Below are 19,958 nucleotides of genomic sequence, written 5' to 3'. Positions count from 1 at the left end.
ACATTTGTTCTATAACAGTGTCGATAACAACCTTTATGGCACCATTCAGTGAGTTAACCTTATCATACTGTATTATATTATTGACTAATAAAAAATGCACATTTTTAAAATTTATTTTTTGTGTAACATTAATTTAAAGCAAAACATGAAAAAGCAGATATCCAATGCTGAACCTACTTCTTAATTTTCTTGAAAAACACAAAATTTGTCTGACAATTTTATTTCAGACCAAGAAAATCAACTGTTGGAGCAATCACATAACTTGTGGATTAAATTTGTAAAAGGCTTTGAGATTCATCAAAGTACACCTAGTGTCTTTCTTGGTCACTCAAAAGCATTTGATTCTGTTAATCATGGTATATTACTACACAAGCGGGAAGGCTGTAGTATACTGTACGGGAGATAGCACACCAGAAGATTCATTCATACATGAGCAGCAGAACTCATTGTGTTCAAGTTCAGAATGCAGTATCAAGTAGTATTAGAATATACCAAGGAGTCCCACAGGGATCTATTTTGGATGGGTAAGGGGTAGAGGACGCATCCTGTTGAGATCCATGAGAAAGGATTTTGGGCATTAATTTCAGACATATCTCTTTGGAAGAAGGGAGGCCAACTCTGTACCAGCCTTTCCAGTCAAAGCAGGCAGGGAGTGGCACGCCTTTATGTTTAGACTAGTAACTACCATTAACACTTAGAGAGCCCCACCAACTCCAACAGTCATCCCTCGCAGTAAACTAGACCTATCGATCTACCCTTGATCCCCAATATCTCGACATGATGTACCGCTCCTGGACATCCATCTCTATCTTGGGTTCTGTCCTTTCCTTGACTTATGTGAATTACATCCATGTGTCAGCCTCAAATTGGAAAAATCATTCAATATGCAGATCACACAATTCTGTGTTTCTGGGCTAATTATTTAACTTTTTTGAAGATTAAAACCTTTATCACTCTCATTTGCTGCATTTAAAAGCTTACTGGTAAATAATTGGAAAACTAATCATGAAAAGACAAATTATATAAACTCTTGTAAACATAGGTTGAATTCTAATGAACCCCAACAGTAATGGTGGACGACATTATTCTGGAGGAAAACGATTCAGCTAAGTTTCTAGTAATACACCTAGAAAATGGGTTTACCTGGAAAGTTGAAATTGAAAGTGTATGTACTAAATTTTCATCTGGAATTCTTGTACTTCAAAATTTATCTAAGCTTTGTAACTCTGATTTTTCAATGATGGGTTAATATTTTCATACCAGTCCTAAGCATATTTTCTGTAGAACAGTTGTGTTATTTAAACTTGGAAAGAGTATTCAGAATGCAGGAAAAAGCTATTTAAATCATCACAAAATTGAACAATAGAGTCATGTTGATGTGCCTTCAGGGAGCTCGGCTTGCAACTCTACTCAGCCTTTATATTAGAAATTGCATTTTACTGTTGATTTAAGTATATACTGACACAGGACAGTATTCGTGATACACGCACATGATACAAGACAAGAGCTTGGGAGAACTTCCAAGCCAAACAGTATAGAATAGCAGCATTTGAAGGACTCCCTTCACAGCCTGGGATTAAGCTCATTAACAGTCTTCCTGAAACACTACATTCAGAAACTAATCCAAAAAGTTCAGAGCCCAATCAAACACTACCTGGTATCCTGCGCTTTCTACTCAATTGGGAATTTCAGGATACAAACACGGAATTAATATTCGCAGCAGTGTTGTAATCCTGGGAATTGATCCCAAAAATGTTTGTACATGTATGAATGTGTGTGCCTGTGTGAAATTGTACAGAAAGTCGAGTGAATGCATTTAGTTTTAGTTTGTAAGATAAATACCGTAAAAAAGTGACATAATATTGACCATTGCAAATACAATGTTTTATATATATATATATACAGGGTGTTTGAAAAGTATAGGTACGGCTTAATATTTTAAAAACCATAGGAGATAACATCTATAAACTTTGCACAGTGTCATATGGCTATGTAAACTATTTTTCCTTGCTATTACCATGACATGCCAACCATGGGGGGACGGCCCACAGAGGAAAACATGGAAATCTTAAATTGAAGCATGGGTCGAGTGATACCTCATTTGAAACAGCTCACTTAGTAGAGTTGAATGCCGCAAACCGCATCTCAAAAGTTTTATCCAATCAGAAATGGCGGGTTGTTTTAGGTACACATTGTGAAGTACATTATGCGCTGCCATTTCTGACTGGATCGTCGTATTCTGATGCGGTAGGCGGCGTTTCACTCTACTACCCAATGTGTTTTCACTGACTTTTATTAATTAGCAAATTATGTCATAAATTTATAACACAATAAATAAAACTAAAAAACATTGGTATTTATTGTGTTTTATTTATACAACTACTGTTTTACTGATATCATATTGTGTAGTTTATTTGTTATTTACTACTAAGATGGCATATCCAAGTCAGCATTTGTTGTTTGATAATAAATGCTAAATGGCTTTTTGTTTAATTTACCTCATAAGCTTGATAATTTTTCAAATAACACCATATTACAGAGAATTTAATAATCATTACAATAATGTATGATAAGTAACAGTTTTGTTTGGATAGAGTAGTAAAAATAATAAATGTGTTCTTCCAAAGCAGAGTAGCCAAATCAATTTAGCCCCGTAGTGCCAGAAGCATGACACAGTACCATAATTTGACGTTAAAATGGGATAAAAATTGTTTTGGAAAGTAGTTTTTCTGTTTAGTTATATATGACAAGCAACTAAGAAAGTATGTTTTGAAATAAAAATAGAATATATACTTTTAACATGCACAACATGGCATCTAAAAGCATTCCATGCACTTTGCAATAAAACAATTAACAATGAAAGCAAGCAAGAAAGCTCTCTATATATATTTACACATGCATTTTTAAACAATACATTGTGCTGTACTGGTTAATAAATGAGAGAATAATACACCAGTGTTTAAATTTCATATTTAAAAATAGAGAAAAATGATTTTTTCGTACCATTAAATAAATTTTATATTAGACAAAGAACATTTGTTTCTTTGCAAAGTAGTTTGAATCTAAAATATCAACACGATAGGAAGACTATTAATTTATAACTTTCAGATAAACTTCTTGAAGAAAAACTTTTTAAGTTATACTAACACTTTTTCTTATTATTGCTGTATTCTTGTTACTGTATATAATGTTGTCTTAAATCATATAATTATTCTTGAAGACTTAAACATTAATATCACAGAATTGTATCTTGTGTTTACTCTCGTTTGCACACGTATTTTAAGAACAAACAATTATTGAATAATTAACATGCAAAATATTTCACTACAGCCACAAATAATCTCCCAAACACTACTTATCTCTTGCCTCATAATTACAACATGTAAAGCAGACCCTAATGGAGATGATGATTCAATTAAACACAATGTAGAACAACACATACATAAAAAGCTGAAAAGCTTTATTCTACTACCATTTTGACAACCAAAAGTCCTCTTCAATGAGTTTTTGGTGAACAAGACCTAGATTTTACAAAAAGAAAAAACAACATAAAACAACAATTTTAATCTACAAGAATTATCAACATGTCTTACACCAATGAAGCCAAAATTTTAGTTGTATAAATAATTTTACAATATTTTCTATAATACGGCAATAACAGGTTACAGTGGTTATATTTATAGTCTTATGAAAAATAAGAAATGTGTCTACAAAGAATGAAAACTGTCATGTTGTAAACACTATATTTATTTCAATAACATTTGAAATAATTTATTATGAGGAGGCTTGTTCTTCTATGTAGGCCTAACATTCCTTGAGAAAGATAGATAACAAGAGAGCCATAGTTATTATTTTGTTGCCTATCACACCATTTTCAATAGAGTTTATTTTCAACTCTATATTGCCCTTAACATTTACGGTATAACATGTTACTTTTTTTAACATACGAAATTAAATATTCATTAGTAAAATTGAACCATTAGTGAACCATTACAATTAATAATTACTGTATACAACTCCCCGACTAAGTCATCAGTGGAGACTACTCAGCTCACTAGTAATTACTCACTGACCGACACATTAATTAGCAATACAGTATACTGGCTTAATTTTGGAAATTCTAGGATCCCAGTTTGTTTTCAAAAATCGAACTCGCTTGAACAATAAGAGTAAAGCAATATGGAGCATCATTAATAGTGAAAGAGCACCACGCCGAGAGGACAGGAACATGGATTGGGAGTTGGAGATCATGGGGAAAACTACCCAGGACATCAATAAAGTAGCAGACCATTTTAATGACTTCTTTGTTAATGTTGCGGATGCCACAATCAGAAATGCTAGCCCTGTTGACGGTACAATGTCTGTTGTAAGTACCATAACTGATCATAGGCCCAACATAATACTCTCCATTTTTCAGCCGACAAATACTGAAGAGGTAATTAAGACCATTAAAGCACTGAAACCAAAGCTTTCTACAGGGTTCAATGATATCCCGTCCAAGTTGTTAAAGATCTGTAAAGAAGAAGTCTGCTTGCCACTAACAAACATAATAAATAAATCCCTAGCCCAAGGTTTTTTTCCATCAAAATTAAAAATTTCAAAAGTGTACCCTCTTCACAAAAAGGGAAGTAAAAAGGAATTACAAAACTATAGGCCAATATCACTTGTCCCGGTGGTATCCAAAATTATCGAGAAAGTCATGTTATCCAGACTACTAAACCACCTACAGCAAAATTCTCTTGTTCCCAAAAACCAATATGGTTTCATTTCTGGAAGGTCAACAACGACTGCCCTGGTGGATCTAGTTGAGTGCATTATTGACAGTTTGGAATCTGGAAATGTGGTCAACATATTCCTAGATCTTAGCAAGGCCTTTGACTGCCTCGACCATGGCCTAACAGTAGAAAAACTGAGATCACTGGGAATAACAGACACAGCCTTGAACTGGTTTGGAGATTACCTTCACGACCGCAAGCAAATAGTAGAGCTGAAGCAACTCAAAAATGGACAAACAAAAACAGCTAGATCATCTCCCCTGAGAGTAAATAGGGGTGTTCCTCAAGGTTCGGTACTGGGTCCAGTGCTGTTTGTGCTCTATACTGAAGACCTTACTAGATACTTAGAGGCCTTCTGCCTCCCTATCATGTATGCTGATGACACCATCCTGACCACTAACAACAGATCAGTTGAAGCATTGGAGATATCAACCTACATTGCGATGAATATGGCACATGAATATTGTATTAATAAAGACCTTGTACTTAATGAAGATAAAACAAAAAAACTGTCAATAGGGCGACATAAGAATGATGTATCTGACCTACCCAACTTACAATCTGTAACATCCATTAAACACCTGGGTTTAATCTTGGATGACCGGCTCTCATGGCGTAGCCAAATCGACTCCTTATGCCAGAAGCTGAGTTCCTCTCTATTTGCTCTGAAAAGAGTCAAAGCAACCTGCACCAGTCCAGCAATTAAAACTGCCTATTTTGCTTTATTCGAGACCCACATCAGGTATGGGATCATTCTTTGGGGTGCCTCCTCTGCCAGTAACCTCCAGCGGGTGCTGGTACTCCAGAAGAAGGCAGTTAGGTGCATGGCCAGTATTCAATATTGTGAGAGCTGCAGGATTGCTTTTAAGCAATTGGGAATTTTAACTGTGACATCTTTATACATAATGGAAGTCATCTTGTATGCCAGTAGCCTTGGGTTGCCCAGGAACGCCAATGCTCACAACCACAACACCAGATTTGCGGATGATTTTGCCCTTCCAGCACACAGAATGAGCCTTTTCGCCATGAAACCGTCCTACGCTGGTGCAAGGCTGTACAATTTACTACCACCTGAAATCAAGAAGGGGAATCACATTTCCTTAAAGCAGAGACTGCGTAGCTGGCTCATCTCGGAAACCATCTACAGCCTGGATGAATGTATTGAGAGAGCAAGGAGTGCACATCTCAGATAAACTTTTCCAAAATTGCTCTACTTATCTCTTCTAAAGTTTATTTCTGAGTTATGACTGTTTTAAATATTTGACGCTATACTGTTCTTTACGATCATGTAAATAAAGAGATTTGTCTATTGTCTATTGTCAATAACTTTCCTAAAACAAGAAATTTTTATTTTTTGAGCTAGATTATTTTTATTTTATATTTTACTTCTTCAAAATTTTATTGGAGTTGACGTGATGAAGTAAGCCCAACATTATTTTGGAAGTATCAATTTCTTCCACAGGGCCCTCTGATTCGACTCCTAACAATAATTAATAGTTATATTAAATTTTCGAACCCTGGAAATTTCTAACCCAGCTCGACTGGCTATCTGGCAAGTTGGGAATATTTTCGCTTGCCCCGAAAATAACATCACAACTTTACCAATCTAATCTAATTTAATTGTATTGCTATGATGAGCAATAGTGGCCTCGAAACCTTGTCTCTTGCTTTCATCATCCCTGGTTTGATGGCCTAGCAGACTGCTTTTAAGTTCATTGCATTACATAGATGTCACATTTATAGTGTTTTGAAATGAAAATTGCTTGGGCTCAGATTACCCTAACACATGTGAGTGGGGAAGATATTTAAAAAGTACTAACAGGAGACAAAGTGAATCAGAGTAGTCGAGTTTGGTCTCCTACATTGACTGAACTCGAAGGGAGAGCAAGCTCTCGATCTTAATCCCCACACAAAGTGAGGTTTGAACGCAGCTCGCGTTTTCACTCTACTGACCAAGTAAAATTACATTTTGGACTTACATGACACAATGGGCCACGAGAGCAGCTCGAAGACCAAAGCGTATGCTACATGGGGCAGATTACCTCCTGTCTGGTCGTGCTTAATACTACTTGTCTCATTACAACAGGTTCGTTCACTGAATCCAAATTGAGAGCTTCACGCTATCTTTGGCTTTCTACAGTGACAGTTTCCTGAGATCTTTTTAAGGTCTGAAAACTCAGGCCCCAACAACCAGAGGTTGCTAAGGCAGAGGCTAACCACTTTTTGCTACGCACTAGGGCTTGCTGGTGAAAACCAGTTTGAGCAAAGCAGTAGACACTCCGAACGTAGTGAAGCTGTTACGACGTTTTTTACAGCGTACTCAGATGAAGATCGAGAGCTTGCTCTCTCTTCGAGTACATTCTCAGCCAGTGTAGAATGTAGTACAAACTCGACTACTAGAACTTTCCTGGCCAAGAAGATCTTGATACACTACTGGGCAGTGGTTAACACCATGACTGCACTGTTGATTCAGTAGTCTACTGGGAATTGGTTTATACCATGACTGCACTGTTGTTCCAGTATTGGGAAGTGGTTAATACCACTTTGAAACTATTGATGTAGAGTCTAGAACTGCAAAATACTACGATTGCACTGTTGATAGATTGAATGAATGAATGTTTATTCCAGAAACTGTACATGAAATACACTTAAGAATTACAACATTAATGCACTAAATAGAATTATTATGAAAACAAAAGTTTTACTAGTTATCTAGCTAAGATATAAATTATATCATTAATAAGGAATAAAGCCTGAATGGGCATTCAGCCTGTGACCAAGCTTCAGTTGATCGTCCACCACGATAACTTAAAATGAAGAACTCTACATCTTTAATAGTATTAAAAAGAATGTGTTAGAATTTTTAACATAAAATAAAAGAAAGAAAAACACAATTTAATTATAAGAACTGTATTTGTTACGTTTAGTAAAAAATTAATAAAACACGATTTAGTGTTAGTTTATTTATAATAATGCAACGGCATCACATCATTGTGCTTGGCCCAGAGGAGATCAAGTCAGCATGGTCTATGTAATAATAGTATAGTAGTATGTGTACTAATGTAGTGTCTAGTTTGAATGGTAGAGTAGTTTAGTAGTAGTAGTATGGTTTAGTAATAGTATAGTGGTTTAATGGTCAGGTGTAATACTAGAAAGTGCCTGAGGATAGGTGGTGCATGTCAGGCCGCTCAGTAATCTGCAGATATAATGGCTTATGTGATACCTAATTGGAGTAGCCATGGTTTTATTATATTTTTGAAAATATGCAAAGAGAGTGATTAAAAAAATTATTTTGTACTACCCATTCAAGAGGAAGCAAATGAAGTGGTGGAAAAAATTATTCTTCCTTCTGTTCATGACAGCAATTGCCAATGCTTTTGTGATTTACCATGAATCAAGGCCACAACATCTGGGGAAGAAATGCCACCTATATAGATTTACAAACCTGTTCGTAAATCTCTGCGTGAAAAGAGGGATGCTTGCTGGAGCTGTTGATGTCGCTTCCTCAAGTTTACTTTCTAATCGACTGAATGGTAAGCTTAATAATTTTTTTATGTATGACACACACACACACACACAAACACGTAAAAAATATATATATATATATATATTATAATATTTATATATTATTTATATAAAAAAATATTTCTGTTGTACTACATTACTATTACTTCAAAACTTTTGGGTTTTACAGCTACACACTTCTCGGACAAGATATCACCTACAGAGAGAACCAGCCTGAACTGCTACCCAGTACTGCATCAACAGTGCAGTCATGGTATTAACCACTACTCAGTACTGCTACCAACATTACAGTCGTAGTAAGAACTCCCTCCTAGCTCTAACTCAATATATCCACATTGGTATTAACCACTTCCAAGTACTGCATCAATAGTGCAGTCATGGTATTAACCACTAGTCAGTACTGCTACCAACATTACAGTCGTAGTAAGAACTTCCTCCTAGCTCTAACTCAATATATCCACATTGGTATTAACCACTTCCAAGTACTGCATCAACAGTGCAGTCATGGTATTAACCACTACTCAGTAATGCTACCAACATTACAGTCGTAGTAAGAACTTCCTCCTAGCTCTAACTCAATATATCCACATTGGTATTAACCACTTCCAAGTACTGCATCAACAGTGCAGTCATGGTATTAACCACTGCCAAGTAATGTATCAACAGTGCAATCGTTATATTCACTTATGGACTACTACATCAATAAAGTTACAGTCAGTTCCATAAAGACTTTCGTTCCGTTTGGTTTGGTTCTTTGATACTCTGTTGTATCGGTTTATATTATACAGAAAAATATTTTATGCAATGTTTTGTTTAGAAGACAATGTAAGATGACAGTAACCTCAGGTCACACATAGCCTACATTGTACATGCACAGTTGTAAATTTAACAACTACCACAACACCAACCCAAATGTGAGGACTTGTCTGAACCATCACATCAGTCACAACATACTATCTTGTTCTCACCGATAAACCCGATCTCGCCTACATTGAGTGGAATCACCTTATAGAACAAACTCCTACTTTCATATAAACAACTGTCCACATGTTTAATCAAATTAATTAATGATGAAGAAATATTTTAAAACATGCTTATATATTTAAAAAAATCAAATTTCTCCTGGTAAAACTTTTAACTCACTCAACTTTGCAGTTTTACCAGTAGAAGCACAAGTGGGCTAAATCCTGTGGATTGTAAATATTAAGTAACAACTTATTGCTGTATTTTTCATATGATGTCCAACTTCAGGTACATTTTAACAGTTTCATTCTGTTAAAAATTGTTCATATAATTACTTATAATTGTTTCCATGATTAAACTTGTTAAATCTTAAGAGTATATTCAGATTCAAGGTGATTTATCTCTTAATTTGATATCTCACGCAAATATACTTTAAAATATTTCTTTTTTCATGTGAATTTGTTTTTGCATTTTTTCCCAATAAAGGTTGCTATGTTGAATACTGAGAAAACTGGCAAATTTGGTTAAAAATCCTTTATATAATAATTTTGATATCCCACTTGGGAAACATTTAACATGTTTATTTATTCAAAAGAATTTCATAAAGCCTAATTTCAATTTTCAAGTTAAGATACCCAATAACGTTAATTTTGGAAATGTACAGATGTTACATTTAGATTCAGTAAGTCTATACTGAATCCATATTTAAACTATTTATATTTCCATCAGTTTTTGGTTTCCGAGATTTAAAATAAAATAAAAAAATGTATGAAACAAAAACATTTAGTGCCTTATAATAAGAAGGCCCTATATCAGAATTCGGAACTAAGGTTTAATAATTTTTAGGCTTTTAGTATTGTACTTATAATCATTAAAATTTTAACCAAATTTTGGGTATGATAAATGTTCTTAATTCTTTTCTGAGCAGCAATAATTATCCTATGATGAATCTTATATAGAATCAGCTTTGCCCAATGTAATCAAGAATGAAAAGCTTGACAATGTTAAAAATTCCCATGCTCACTTTGATTGAATAATGTAAACTCTTTATAATTTTTATATACAAAAATAAATTTACAACATACTTTTGAAACCATGCAAGTTCAACAATGTTACCTTGAAGTATTTGACAGTCTTAACTCTCAACTCCTGAGTGGCATCCTCGTCACAGACCATAATAGTGTGGGGATGCTGCTGGAAGGCTGATACAGTCCACATGTGGTTAACTCCCTCCTCTACTGCCTTGTAGAGTGCAAACGCCTTATGTGTCCCAGTGATCAAAATCATTACCTGTAGAGAACCACTACTAATGAAACTATCAAGGCTTTATAAATTAAATTCATTTTTCAAATAAACTAACTAAAATTATGTTCTGATAAATATATTTAGTATAAAACAACAGAAAATGTACGTTGACCTGGAAAATTACAGTGTGCACCACCACAAGATTTAGCTGACTGTAGGAAATTACACCCACCACCTGTTAAATAAAAATAAACTTGAATTTAATTCCTCATTTCAAACTAACGAAAGAGACTCCACCATTTAAATTATAAATTAACTTGTTTAATTTCTATGTTCATATATAAACAATGAAATTTTGTTGATTCTATAATTAAGAGTTATTTATAGCAATGAAATGTACTGTTACGAGAATGTGGGCGGCCCGTCGCCACCCCTTCTTACATGAGCCGGTGGGAGGCCTCCTTGTCCACTTGTCTTAACAAGTTATGGAACTGTGACAATTAGAATTGTGTTAATAATTAATGACTGTGCAGTGTTAAGTAGACTCGTGTGTAAGTAGATAGATTGTAAGTAGAGAGTATAAATAAGGACAGTTTTATGAACAATTATTTTATCTAAAACCAGCCTAGTTTTAAATTTGTAGATATCATATTTACATTTATTTACAAGATAAATAAATATTTAGTGGATTAAATATTCGCTAAGTGGTTAATTGAAGGAAACCCATAACAATTGGTGTCAGAAGTGGGATTGCATATAGCCATTATTGTTTCTTTTAGTTTAGAATTTTGCGAACATTTAAGTTTAATTATTATTTGTAGTGCACTAAGAATGGCTGGCATAGGCGTGCGACTTTTGGATCTCAAAGTAACATGATTGAAATATGAACTGGAGGAATGAGATCTTGAAATGGCAGGAATGAAGTCTGTGCTACAGAACCGGTTACAGCAGGCATTTGCTGTGAATTCATTGATCCAGATGAATTCTTTCTGTCTTCTGATGTTGGTAAACTTTATGAGTAAATCAGAAGAGAACAAAAATATTTTAGAAAGTAAATTAGAAGAAAACAAGAAAATGCTTGAGGTTTAGGTAAATAGTTTAGTTGTTAATATAGATACTAATGTGTTAAAATGTATTAGAAGGTGGATTTACAACACTAGAAAACAACCTCAGTAACCTGATAGAAAGGCTCAGTTGCTTAGAGAATGGCATAGCCAGTTCAGACACAAGCAGGGCTTACCAACAAAACAGAACCTTCAAGCGAAAGAGCCTCCTGAGGCTGAGACCCATGGTGTTATCCGCACCACACAGTGAATTGCATAACTTCGACAGTAAGATGCCCTGGGAGGACTTTCTCTCTTTGTTTGAGACAGAGGCATCAGCCCATGGACGGACGCACTCAGTTAAGGCGGTAATTTTATGTGTCTTTTACTTCGAGATGACATGTTGGCAGTACTCCAGACTGCGTATGGCTAATAGACATTTCAATGAAATAATTAAGCGCTTAGAATCGCGTTTCGGTCACAGGTATATGGAACAAATCAATTCCCAACTTAAGAGTAGTATACAGAAGCCTAACGAGTCTTTACAAAAATTTGAGACTGACATACCTCGCCTTGTGAGGAGTGCTTACCCATCAGAAGGTGATGATGTCTACGAAAGTTTAGCAGTGGAAAAGTTCCTGGACGGCCTTCATGAACCAGAAACGCAGCAAGCTATCAATCTTGGCCGCCCTAAAACCCTCAGAGAAGCATTGACCTAAGAACTCGAAGCAGTGAGGCAGTCTGTAAAGAGCCATGGACGAGTGAGGGCTGTGGAAGCTGAATATGTGTGCCCGCCATCGGTAGAGGAGATCGTCAAGAGGGTGATAAAGAGATTAAAGACTAGGAGAAAGACGATAAGATGCTGGAGTCGTAGAGAGAAGGAGCATCGCCAAAATAAATGTCGAAGTGAGCAAGGAAAAGAACAAATAGTTAAAATGAAATGGGTTTGTGGAAAGGGGTGGCCATCGCTAAAGGCCTCAGGTACAAAGGCAGTAGTGACAATGTTAGCTGTGTTACAAATTTCCATGAATACAATATCGTGATCAAGGATTTACTGTATTCAAAAGAACTAGTAAATTCTACAATATTTTCGGACATATATTTTATTTTATTTCTACAGTGCATGTCAAATTTTTAATAATGTTTCCATCTTATTATCAGCATGTCTCATGACTCACTTCTTGTGCGTCCATAACAGTTCCAACTCCCACCGTTAGTGCCTGTTTGGGCACTTTGCTTAAATCATTGCCAAAGAATCTTGCATTGGCCTCTAAAGTTTCTTGAGCAAGAGTCTTCACTCGGGTACGAGACACCAGAGATGAGCCAGGCTCGTTGAAAGCTATATGGCCATCTGGTCCGATGCCTACAAGGTACATAAATAAGCAATTTTACAATAATAATAGTACAAAAGTAATGCTATTTTGTTAAAAAATCTAATAATTAATTTACTTTCAACAAACGTTTTTATTAAATAAAACATATGCACTATAATAGCTTACCTCCTATGAATAGATGGACTCCACCGGCTTTCTTAATCTTCTCTTCAAAACTAACACACTCCTCTGTTAGGTTGGTAGTATTGCCATCCAGAATGTGAACATTGGCTGGATCAATGTCAATGTGCTTGAAGAAGTTGTTCCACATATAGAAATGGTAACTTTCTGGGTGATCTCTAGGCAAATCTAGCAATTCATAAGAAATCTTTAAGTATATTTGTTACATAACATAAATATTTCTAATTCCCTTTAATATGGTGTCTCAAATTAAAGAGAAGAGACTCTGGTTGAATATGTAATGATCTTTGGCTAAACGTGGGTGGTAGTGCGTTATTGTTTAAATAGTGAAAAAACTTCCATGTTTGGCAAGTATTATTCATAACATAAAACAAAAAGGCAAGTATAGCACCACAAAATTTGTAGAAACAAGTATTGAACTAAATACATTCTTGTAGCCACTGCAATACAATGTTATGGTCGATAAAATTGTCCAGATTTTAAGGGAATCCACATTTGACTATTACTAGGGGTTACCTTACATTTAAAGATTAAATTGAGTTAAATTGTATTGAAAAACTTTTTAAGTTACAACTGTTGATAGACAAATTTATCAAACTTAACCCTTTGTACTCGAAAGACCAGCAGCACTGGCCACACCAGAGTTTCGGACAGCTCGCGTTAGTTTTGCCGTAGTTTGTCCTAGCAACTCGTATGGCGAGTTCAGATGGCTGCGCTACTTTCATTGACAGCTCAGCGGCCATATTTGTTGTTTGCCTCCCCAGATCAGAATTATTTTTCAATATCCTCAGCATTATTTGCATAGTAATTTTAAATGTTTAATGTAGAAATGAAAAATAGAAAATTGAACTCTTACACGTATATTGTTAACAAAGATATGTAAATAAAATGTTATAAAATAGGCTTTTACAATAATGTTATACTCAGGCATGAACTATTTTACATTTTCTCAGTCTTTACATTTTTTTATGGAATAAAACTTTTAAAAATACACTCATATGTGTAGTCAAGAATAGTTAGCACATGTCTTCTAGTATACATTTCTAGGTTTCTATCACTTCAGTGTATAGGCCCACTATGAGTCATTTGTCTTATTTGCACAATCAATTGTTTAGAAAAGAGTTATAAGCCTAATTTAAAATTTAATGTTTTACCTAAAACTTACTTTAAATAAAGCTGCTTGATAGGTTTCAGCACTCACCATTCACCATTATATCTTGGCCAGTACTGCTAGACATACGAGCTGAGATAACATTACAGCAAAAATTAATCTGCGCTTCCGACAGAAAGGCAGGGGCCAGTAGAACTGGTCATACGAGCTCCAAGGACAAATAATAAATATTGCCTTAGAGTGCATAGAGTTAACAGTTGTGATATTCATATACGTTGATGATAAATTCTGTGTTTAATTATTGTGTATTAGTAATGTTAACCCTTTGGTTTGACGTTTATATAACCCCAGCCATGAAATTTTCAGTTGAATCGAACAGCATAAGTGGTTGTCCTAAGTGAACTATTTGAACATGAAAGACATCAAGTTAGGGTGGCTGTGTGATGTAAGGCGCTACTCTTGGACGCAGAAGTTAGCTTTGGAGTTGCGAGTTCGATTCCCGCACTTGACATTAGGGATTTTTGTGGTCTCGTGTACACTTATGAGAGTCACTGGTCTGTGGTGGGAGAGGCCATCTTCAATTAAGTCAACTCAATCAAGGCCAACTTGCCTTGGGTGGAAGTTGACAGGCTCAGTGACATTCTTATACAAGTGCACCAGGAAAAAAACCACTTGATTTATTTTTGTTAGGCTCTTCGAGGCGTTTATTATTGAATCATGACCATAATAATAGCTTTGAGGAGATAAAAAAACCATTTATATTACCAATAATAATTTATAAAATATAAGTACTGCGTCAAAGGGTTAATGATTAAGATTCCAAAATGTTACCACTCATACTAAATTTGTCATTGAACTAACTATTCTGCCAATATATCATTTATTTGTTTTAGGAGTCAAATAGTTATAAAATTGTAAAATTTTACTTACTTAATCTAGTTACTGAGTTCACTTTATTGAAAGTTAATTGCAATTTTATTATTGTTTACATTAGTTAAGTTTATATTGTTACAAAAAGTTCTGAGATTCTATGAGATATTAGTTATTTAGATGGTTTTATTCTGAGTCAACGTTTATTATTATTCAATTGAGTGTAGTTTGTGTTTTCAAAGTCATTAAATTTTATGGACGTATGATGAGTATGGAGTAATTTAATGTTTATATAGGCTGTTAGTTAGATTTGTTTATAAATAGTTATTTCAAAATTCCAATATTTTGAAAAGAAAAATTATTATTTTATTGTTTAATGTGAACAGAGAGACATATAGTAAATTTCTCTGTAGTCTAAAGATTGTGCCAACATAGTTAATTCATTTAATGTCACCCATAAGGTAGTTAATTATATGTGTAATACATTTTAATTTCCCATTTTATCAATTTAGTTTTATGTTACTGTTTAATTCAATTTAAATTTATGTGTACAAAGTGAGTACCTATCACAAACACTTTTCAAATCGTAAATTAATAACAGTCTAAACCAGTGCTTCCCAAATTGTGTCCCATGACACCCTAAGGTGCCTCGAAATCCTGCCAGGGGCGCCACAGTTGAATAATATACTTAAAACTTTAATACCAGCACAACCAAAGTTACCTGTATTCTACATGTTACCTAAAACACACAAACAGGTAAGACCTCCTTCAGGCCGGCTTATTGTTGCAAGTATTGGAGCTCCCACAGAACAAATGTCTGCTTACGTAGATGAAATTCTACAACCTTTTGTCAGAGAGTTGCCCTCCTATATCAAAAATACCAATCATTTCTTAGAAAGACTATCGGAAATTCCTCAACCATTATCTGGTGAAGTAATATTAGCTACAGTTGACGTAGAATCACTCTACACCAATATTCCACATGATGATATATATTCCAACCAATATTCCAGGGCGTTGAAGCAATTGGGAAATTTTTAGATGAAAGACCGAAAAACACTTTACCCACTTCTAATTTTATCACTCATTTAATTACTATGATCTTGACTATGAACAATTTTAAGTTTCTAGACAAAAACTTTCTTCAAATAAAGGGCACAGCGATGGGGACAAAAATGGCTCCTTCATACACTAATCTTTTTATGGGGTTACTCGAGAAAAACTTTTTATCAACCCAACAATTTCAACCCTTGGCTTGGTTTCGTTATATTGATGATCTATTTCTTGTTTGGAATAATGGAATGGAACATTTGAAACAATTCCTAGAAGAATTAAATGATTTTCATCACTAAATTTCACCTGGAAAACATCGCCAAATTCTGTAACCTTTCTTGATGTAGACGTTTTATTAAATAGCGGTCGTTTTAAAACTAAAATTCATGTCAAGGACACAAATAATATGCAATATTTACATTATGATAGCTGCCATCCACAGTATGTAAAGAAATCTATACACAAGGGTCTTGCTCTAAGAATCTATGTACAGATGACACTGACTTCCAAAATTATGTAACATTATCAAATTCATTAATCAACAAAGGATACCCTGCAAAATTGATTACAGTGAAATAGCTAAGCCTAAAAACACAAACCATGTTTAAAGTGTTGTGGAAAAAGATGCCAAATTTGTAACTCAGTACCATCCTGGATTACACAAAGTAAATGGAATTATGAAGACCGCCTAAAAAATATTGGAACAATCTCCAGAAACAAAGGATCTTTTTAACAGACCTCCTAGAATTATTAATTCTAGAATTAAGACCACCAAATTTGAAAAATTTATTAGTTCATCCAAAATATATTAAAGATAAAGACAACAGTCAAAATTTTAAACACAAATGCCACCCGTGCAATAAACCACGCTGTGGAATATGCAATATGATGCAATTTACAAACTGTTACAAAAGCTGCATTATGCACAAAAAATATTATATTGTAGAAGACATTACATGTAACAGTGAAAATGTAGTCTATAAATTATCCTGTCAACATTGCCCTAAAGACTACATTGGAGAAACATCTACGTCACTTAGACTGAGGATGAACAATCATCGTGCTGATGTTCGACATCAAAATTTACTTAGACCCGTATCTACACACACTGTCCAATACAATAAAACCTTTGAAAATTGTTTCTCTCTAATTGGCATCAAGAAGTTTCAAAATTATGACAATAAAGAATACACAAAATTATTACTAAGAAGATATGAACAAGCAAACATAATGGCTCTTCAATCAAAATCACCAGTTGGATTAAATTTGAGACACAGTTAATTTAAATTTATTATTCGGACATTTGATCTATCTCTGTGTTTAGGAAAGGCTACATGTTTAATATCCTTGTTTTGATACCATATGTTTTTGTTGTTTGCAATGTTTGTATAACCTTCATTCTTATATTTGTTTATATTTTATTTTATACATGCTTTTGATGTTACTGAAAAGTAACGAAATATTAAGCATTTCGAGTTGAAGAAACATGTTTTGTTTTCTTTTATACATATATATATATATTTCTTGTGTGTGTGTGTGTGTATGTCACTGAACTCCTCCTAAACAACTAGACCAATTTTGACAAAATTTTGTGTGTGTTGAAGGGGATTTGAGAATGGTTTAGATTCACAATTTGGTCCGATTTAAATTGTTTATTTAATGAATTATTTATTTATAAACTATTGTTGATTTTGGAATGTTTTACATTGGATCTGGCAGACTGCACTACAACACATAATGCAAAGTGAACTGATATTTAACAGTTGTTAAAACTTTTGCTGAAGTTCATCAAAGAGACAGAAACATTTGTTTACATAAAAATTTTAGGAAATATTAAATTATTGTAAACTTCTTGATCAGCAGTGAATGCAGATTTCAAAGATGAAGTTATAATCACCAACATTATAATATTAAAACACAATCAAAATGTTTAATTATTTTAAGTAGCATTTTAAATGTATTGATATTTATAGCCTTGAAAGCATAGACATATAAAAATAACATCACTCTTACTTCAATATTTTCTGTAATCACTTTGGAGCACAGAGGTTATCCAGATATAAAATTGGAAGTTTTTGTAATATACACTTTTAACTGAAATTTTTAATAAATATTAAGTACGCAGCTTAATTAGTAGACCTAGAATAATGCAGGAATTAAAGATAACATTTTAATCTATATTTCACTACAGATATAAATACTTTCATAAAACCCAACTTAGACGTTTTTTGTAAGAAGTATGCTTCTCAGACCTTTATAGGCTATGTGTATATTTTCTTGCCAACAGTTAATGTTGTGTTCACAATAAATATGAAACCCTGGCTAAGTTTGAACATAAATAGCTTATATGATTGTCCCAATTCAATTTTGAATCCATATGTATATTTAGTAATATAACGGTTAATTTTTATTTTCTATTGTATTACGTAAGGAAAAGATAGTAAATATCTTCCTGTTCCATTATTATTAACCATTATAAGATTATTTACAAACCATTTAGTAGCTACTTCCATTGATAGAGGTTGTTAGTTGTGTAAGGTACCAAAATCAGTGTTTGAGTTAATGAGTGTTGCGTCAGCAATTAATACTTATTTAGGGGGCATAATAGAAGCAAACCATGTATAACATCTATTAATAAAACTAGTTTAAGCACTAATTCCTGTACAAAGCTATTTTTGTAGTTGTCAATTGGTTCTTTCTATGTACAATTTGTTTTTATTCCGTAGTATGTTAAACTAAGGTAATTTCCTTCCACACCATAATGCAAAGAGTTTTCTAACAACAATTCATGTCAAACAATCAAACGCTTTTAGCGCATCAACTAGATGTAAAGTTATTGAAAACTTTACAAGATAACATTTTCAAATGCCACAACTTAAACAACTTATATTGCATTTAAGTTTGCAGAGAAATTATATAGCTCTTAAAAAAACTTATTCCACTAGAACTATCTGAAAACTGTGTTTGGAAGCATGATTAAAAACTTGTACTAAATATTGGAGTGAATGTTGTTTAATGTTTGATTGGAATGAACAAATATTTTAACCTTTTTGGGGGAGAACCACTTTCTCTCACACTGTGGGTCAATGTACTTTCTCCATCCAGACACTGTTAGCTATATACCTACTACCACATACGCGTATCCTAGCCAACAGAGACAGATGCTATCACTTACCAACATACTCATCCATGTTGAAAGTCTTGACGTACTTGAAAGATATCTTGCCCGCTTTATGATATTCTATAAGTTTCTGATACATGCCCAGAGGAGTACCTCCTACAGAAAACAAACATAGTTAACATCAAACAGAAATAAATGTGTCATAGTATAAAAACTGTAGTAAAAATATGTTTAATGATAATAATGAGGAAATATATAGTTTGGTAAGAATGATCTGATAATTTGACCTTTGAAATATTGTACGTGAGCATTTTAAATTAGTAAAGATGCAGAAGGCTAACAAACAGCTAATCCTGTAGTTCTACACCTTTTCTAAATACAAGAGCTGTAAATACCATAAACAGATAAGACCAGTGTTTGGGTCATTCAACACAGAGGATAAATCTCAATACCATTCAAATGACTAAATCATGAAACCAGGTTTGAGTGACCAAGTTTATGGATGTCAAAATGTTGTGCTTTTGAAATTATCCAGAATTATCCAGTAACAGTACAGGTATTAAGTGACAAAAAAAATCACATAATGAAATCTCACAGAATGTACATATTATCCCATTATACTGTATATATATATATATATATATATATATAAATTAAATTTGTATAAATGGCAATAGCCAAATTTAATTTCAATAAACAATGAATCACAAAAAGTACTTGCTCCGCCGGGACTTGAAC

At 33.8% G+C, this 19,958-nt stretch overlaps 1 protein-coding gene across 3 annotated transcripts in view; it reads right to left on the bottom strand.

Moving 5' to 3' along the window:
* Window positions 1-19,958, bottom strand: part of LOC124357409 (glucosamine-6-phosphate isomerase) — a 31,640-nt gene that overhangs the window by 3,031 nt on the left and 8,651 nt on the right. For 2 of the 3 annotated variants that reach the window (XM_046809185.1, XM_046809183.1), the window contains exons 3-6: window positions 19,275-19,376; window positions 13,051-13,233; window positions 12,730-12,914; window positions 10,380-10,553 (exon numbers count right to left, since the gene is read on the bottom strand). In XM_046809185.1, coding sequence (XP_046665141.1) covers window positions 10,380-10,553; window positions 12,730-12,914; window positions 13,051-13,233; window positions 19,275-19,376 — 644 coding nt within the window. Of the gene's footprint in view, window positions 1-3,472; window positions 3,528-10,378; window positions 10,554-12,729; window positions 12,915-13,050; window positions 13,234-19,274; window positions 19,377-19,958 lie in introns of all 3 variants that reach the window. The other variant, XM_046809184.1, reaches the window with a different exon arrangement.

This window comes from Homalodisca vitripennis, chromosome 3, assembly GCF_021130785.1.
Source record: "Homalodisca vitripennis isolate AUS2020 chromosome 3, UT_GWSS_2.1, whole genome shotgun sequence".
Taxonomy (NCBI): Eukaryota; Metazoa; Arthropoda; class Insecta; order Hemiptera; family Cicadellidae; genus Homalodisca; species Homalodisca vitripennis.
This window is presented reverse-complemented; position numbering and strand designations above follow the sequence as displayed.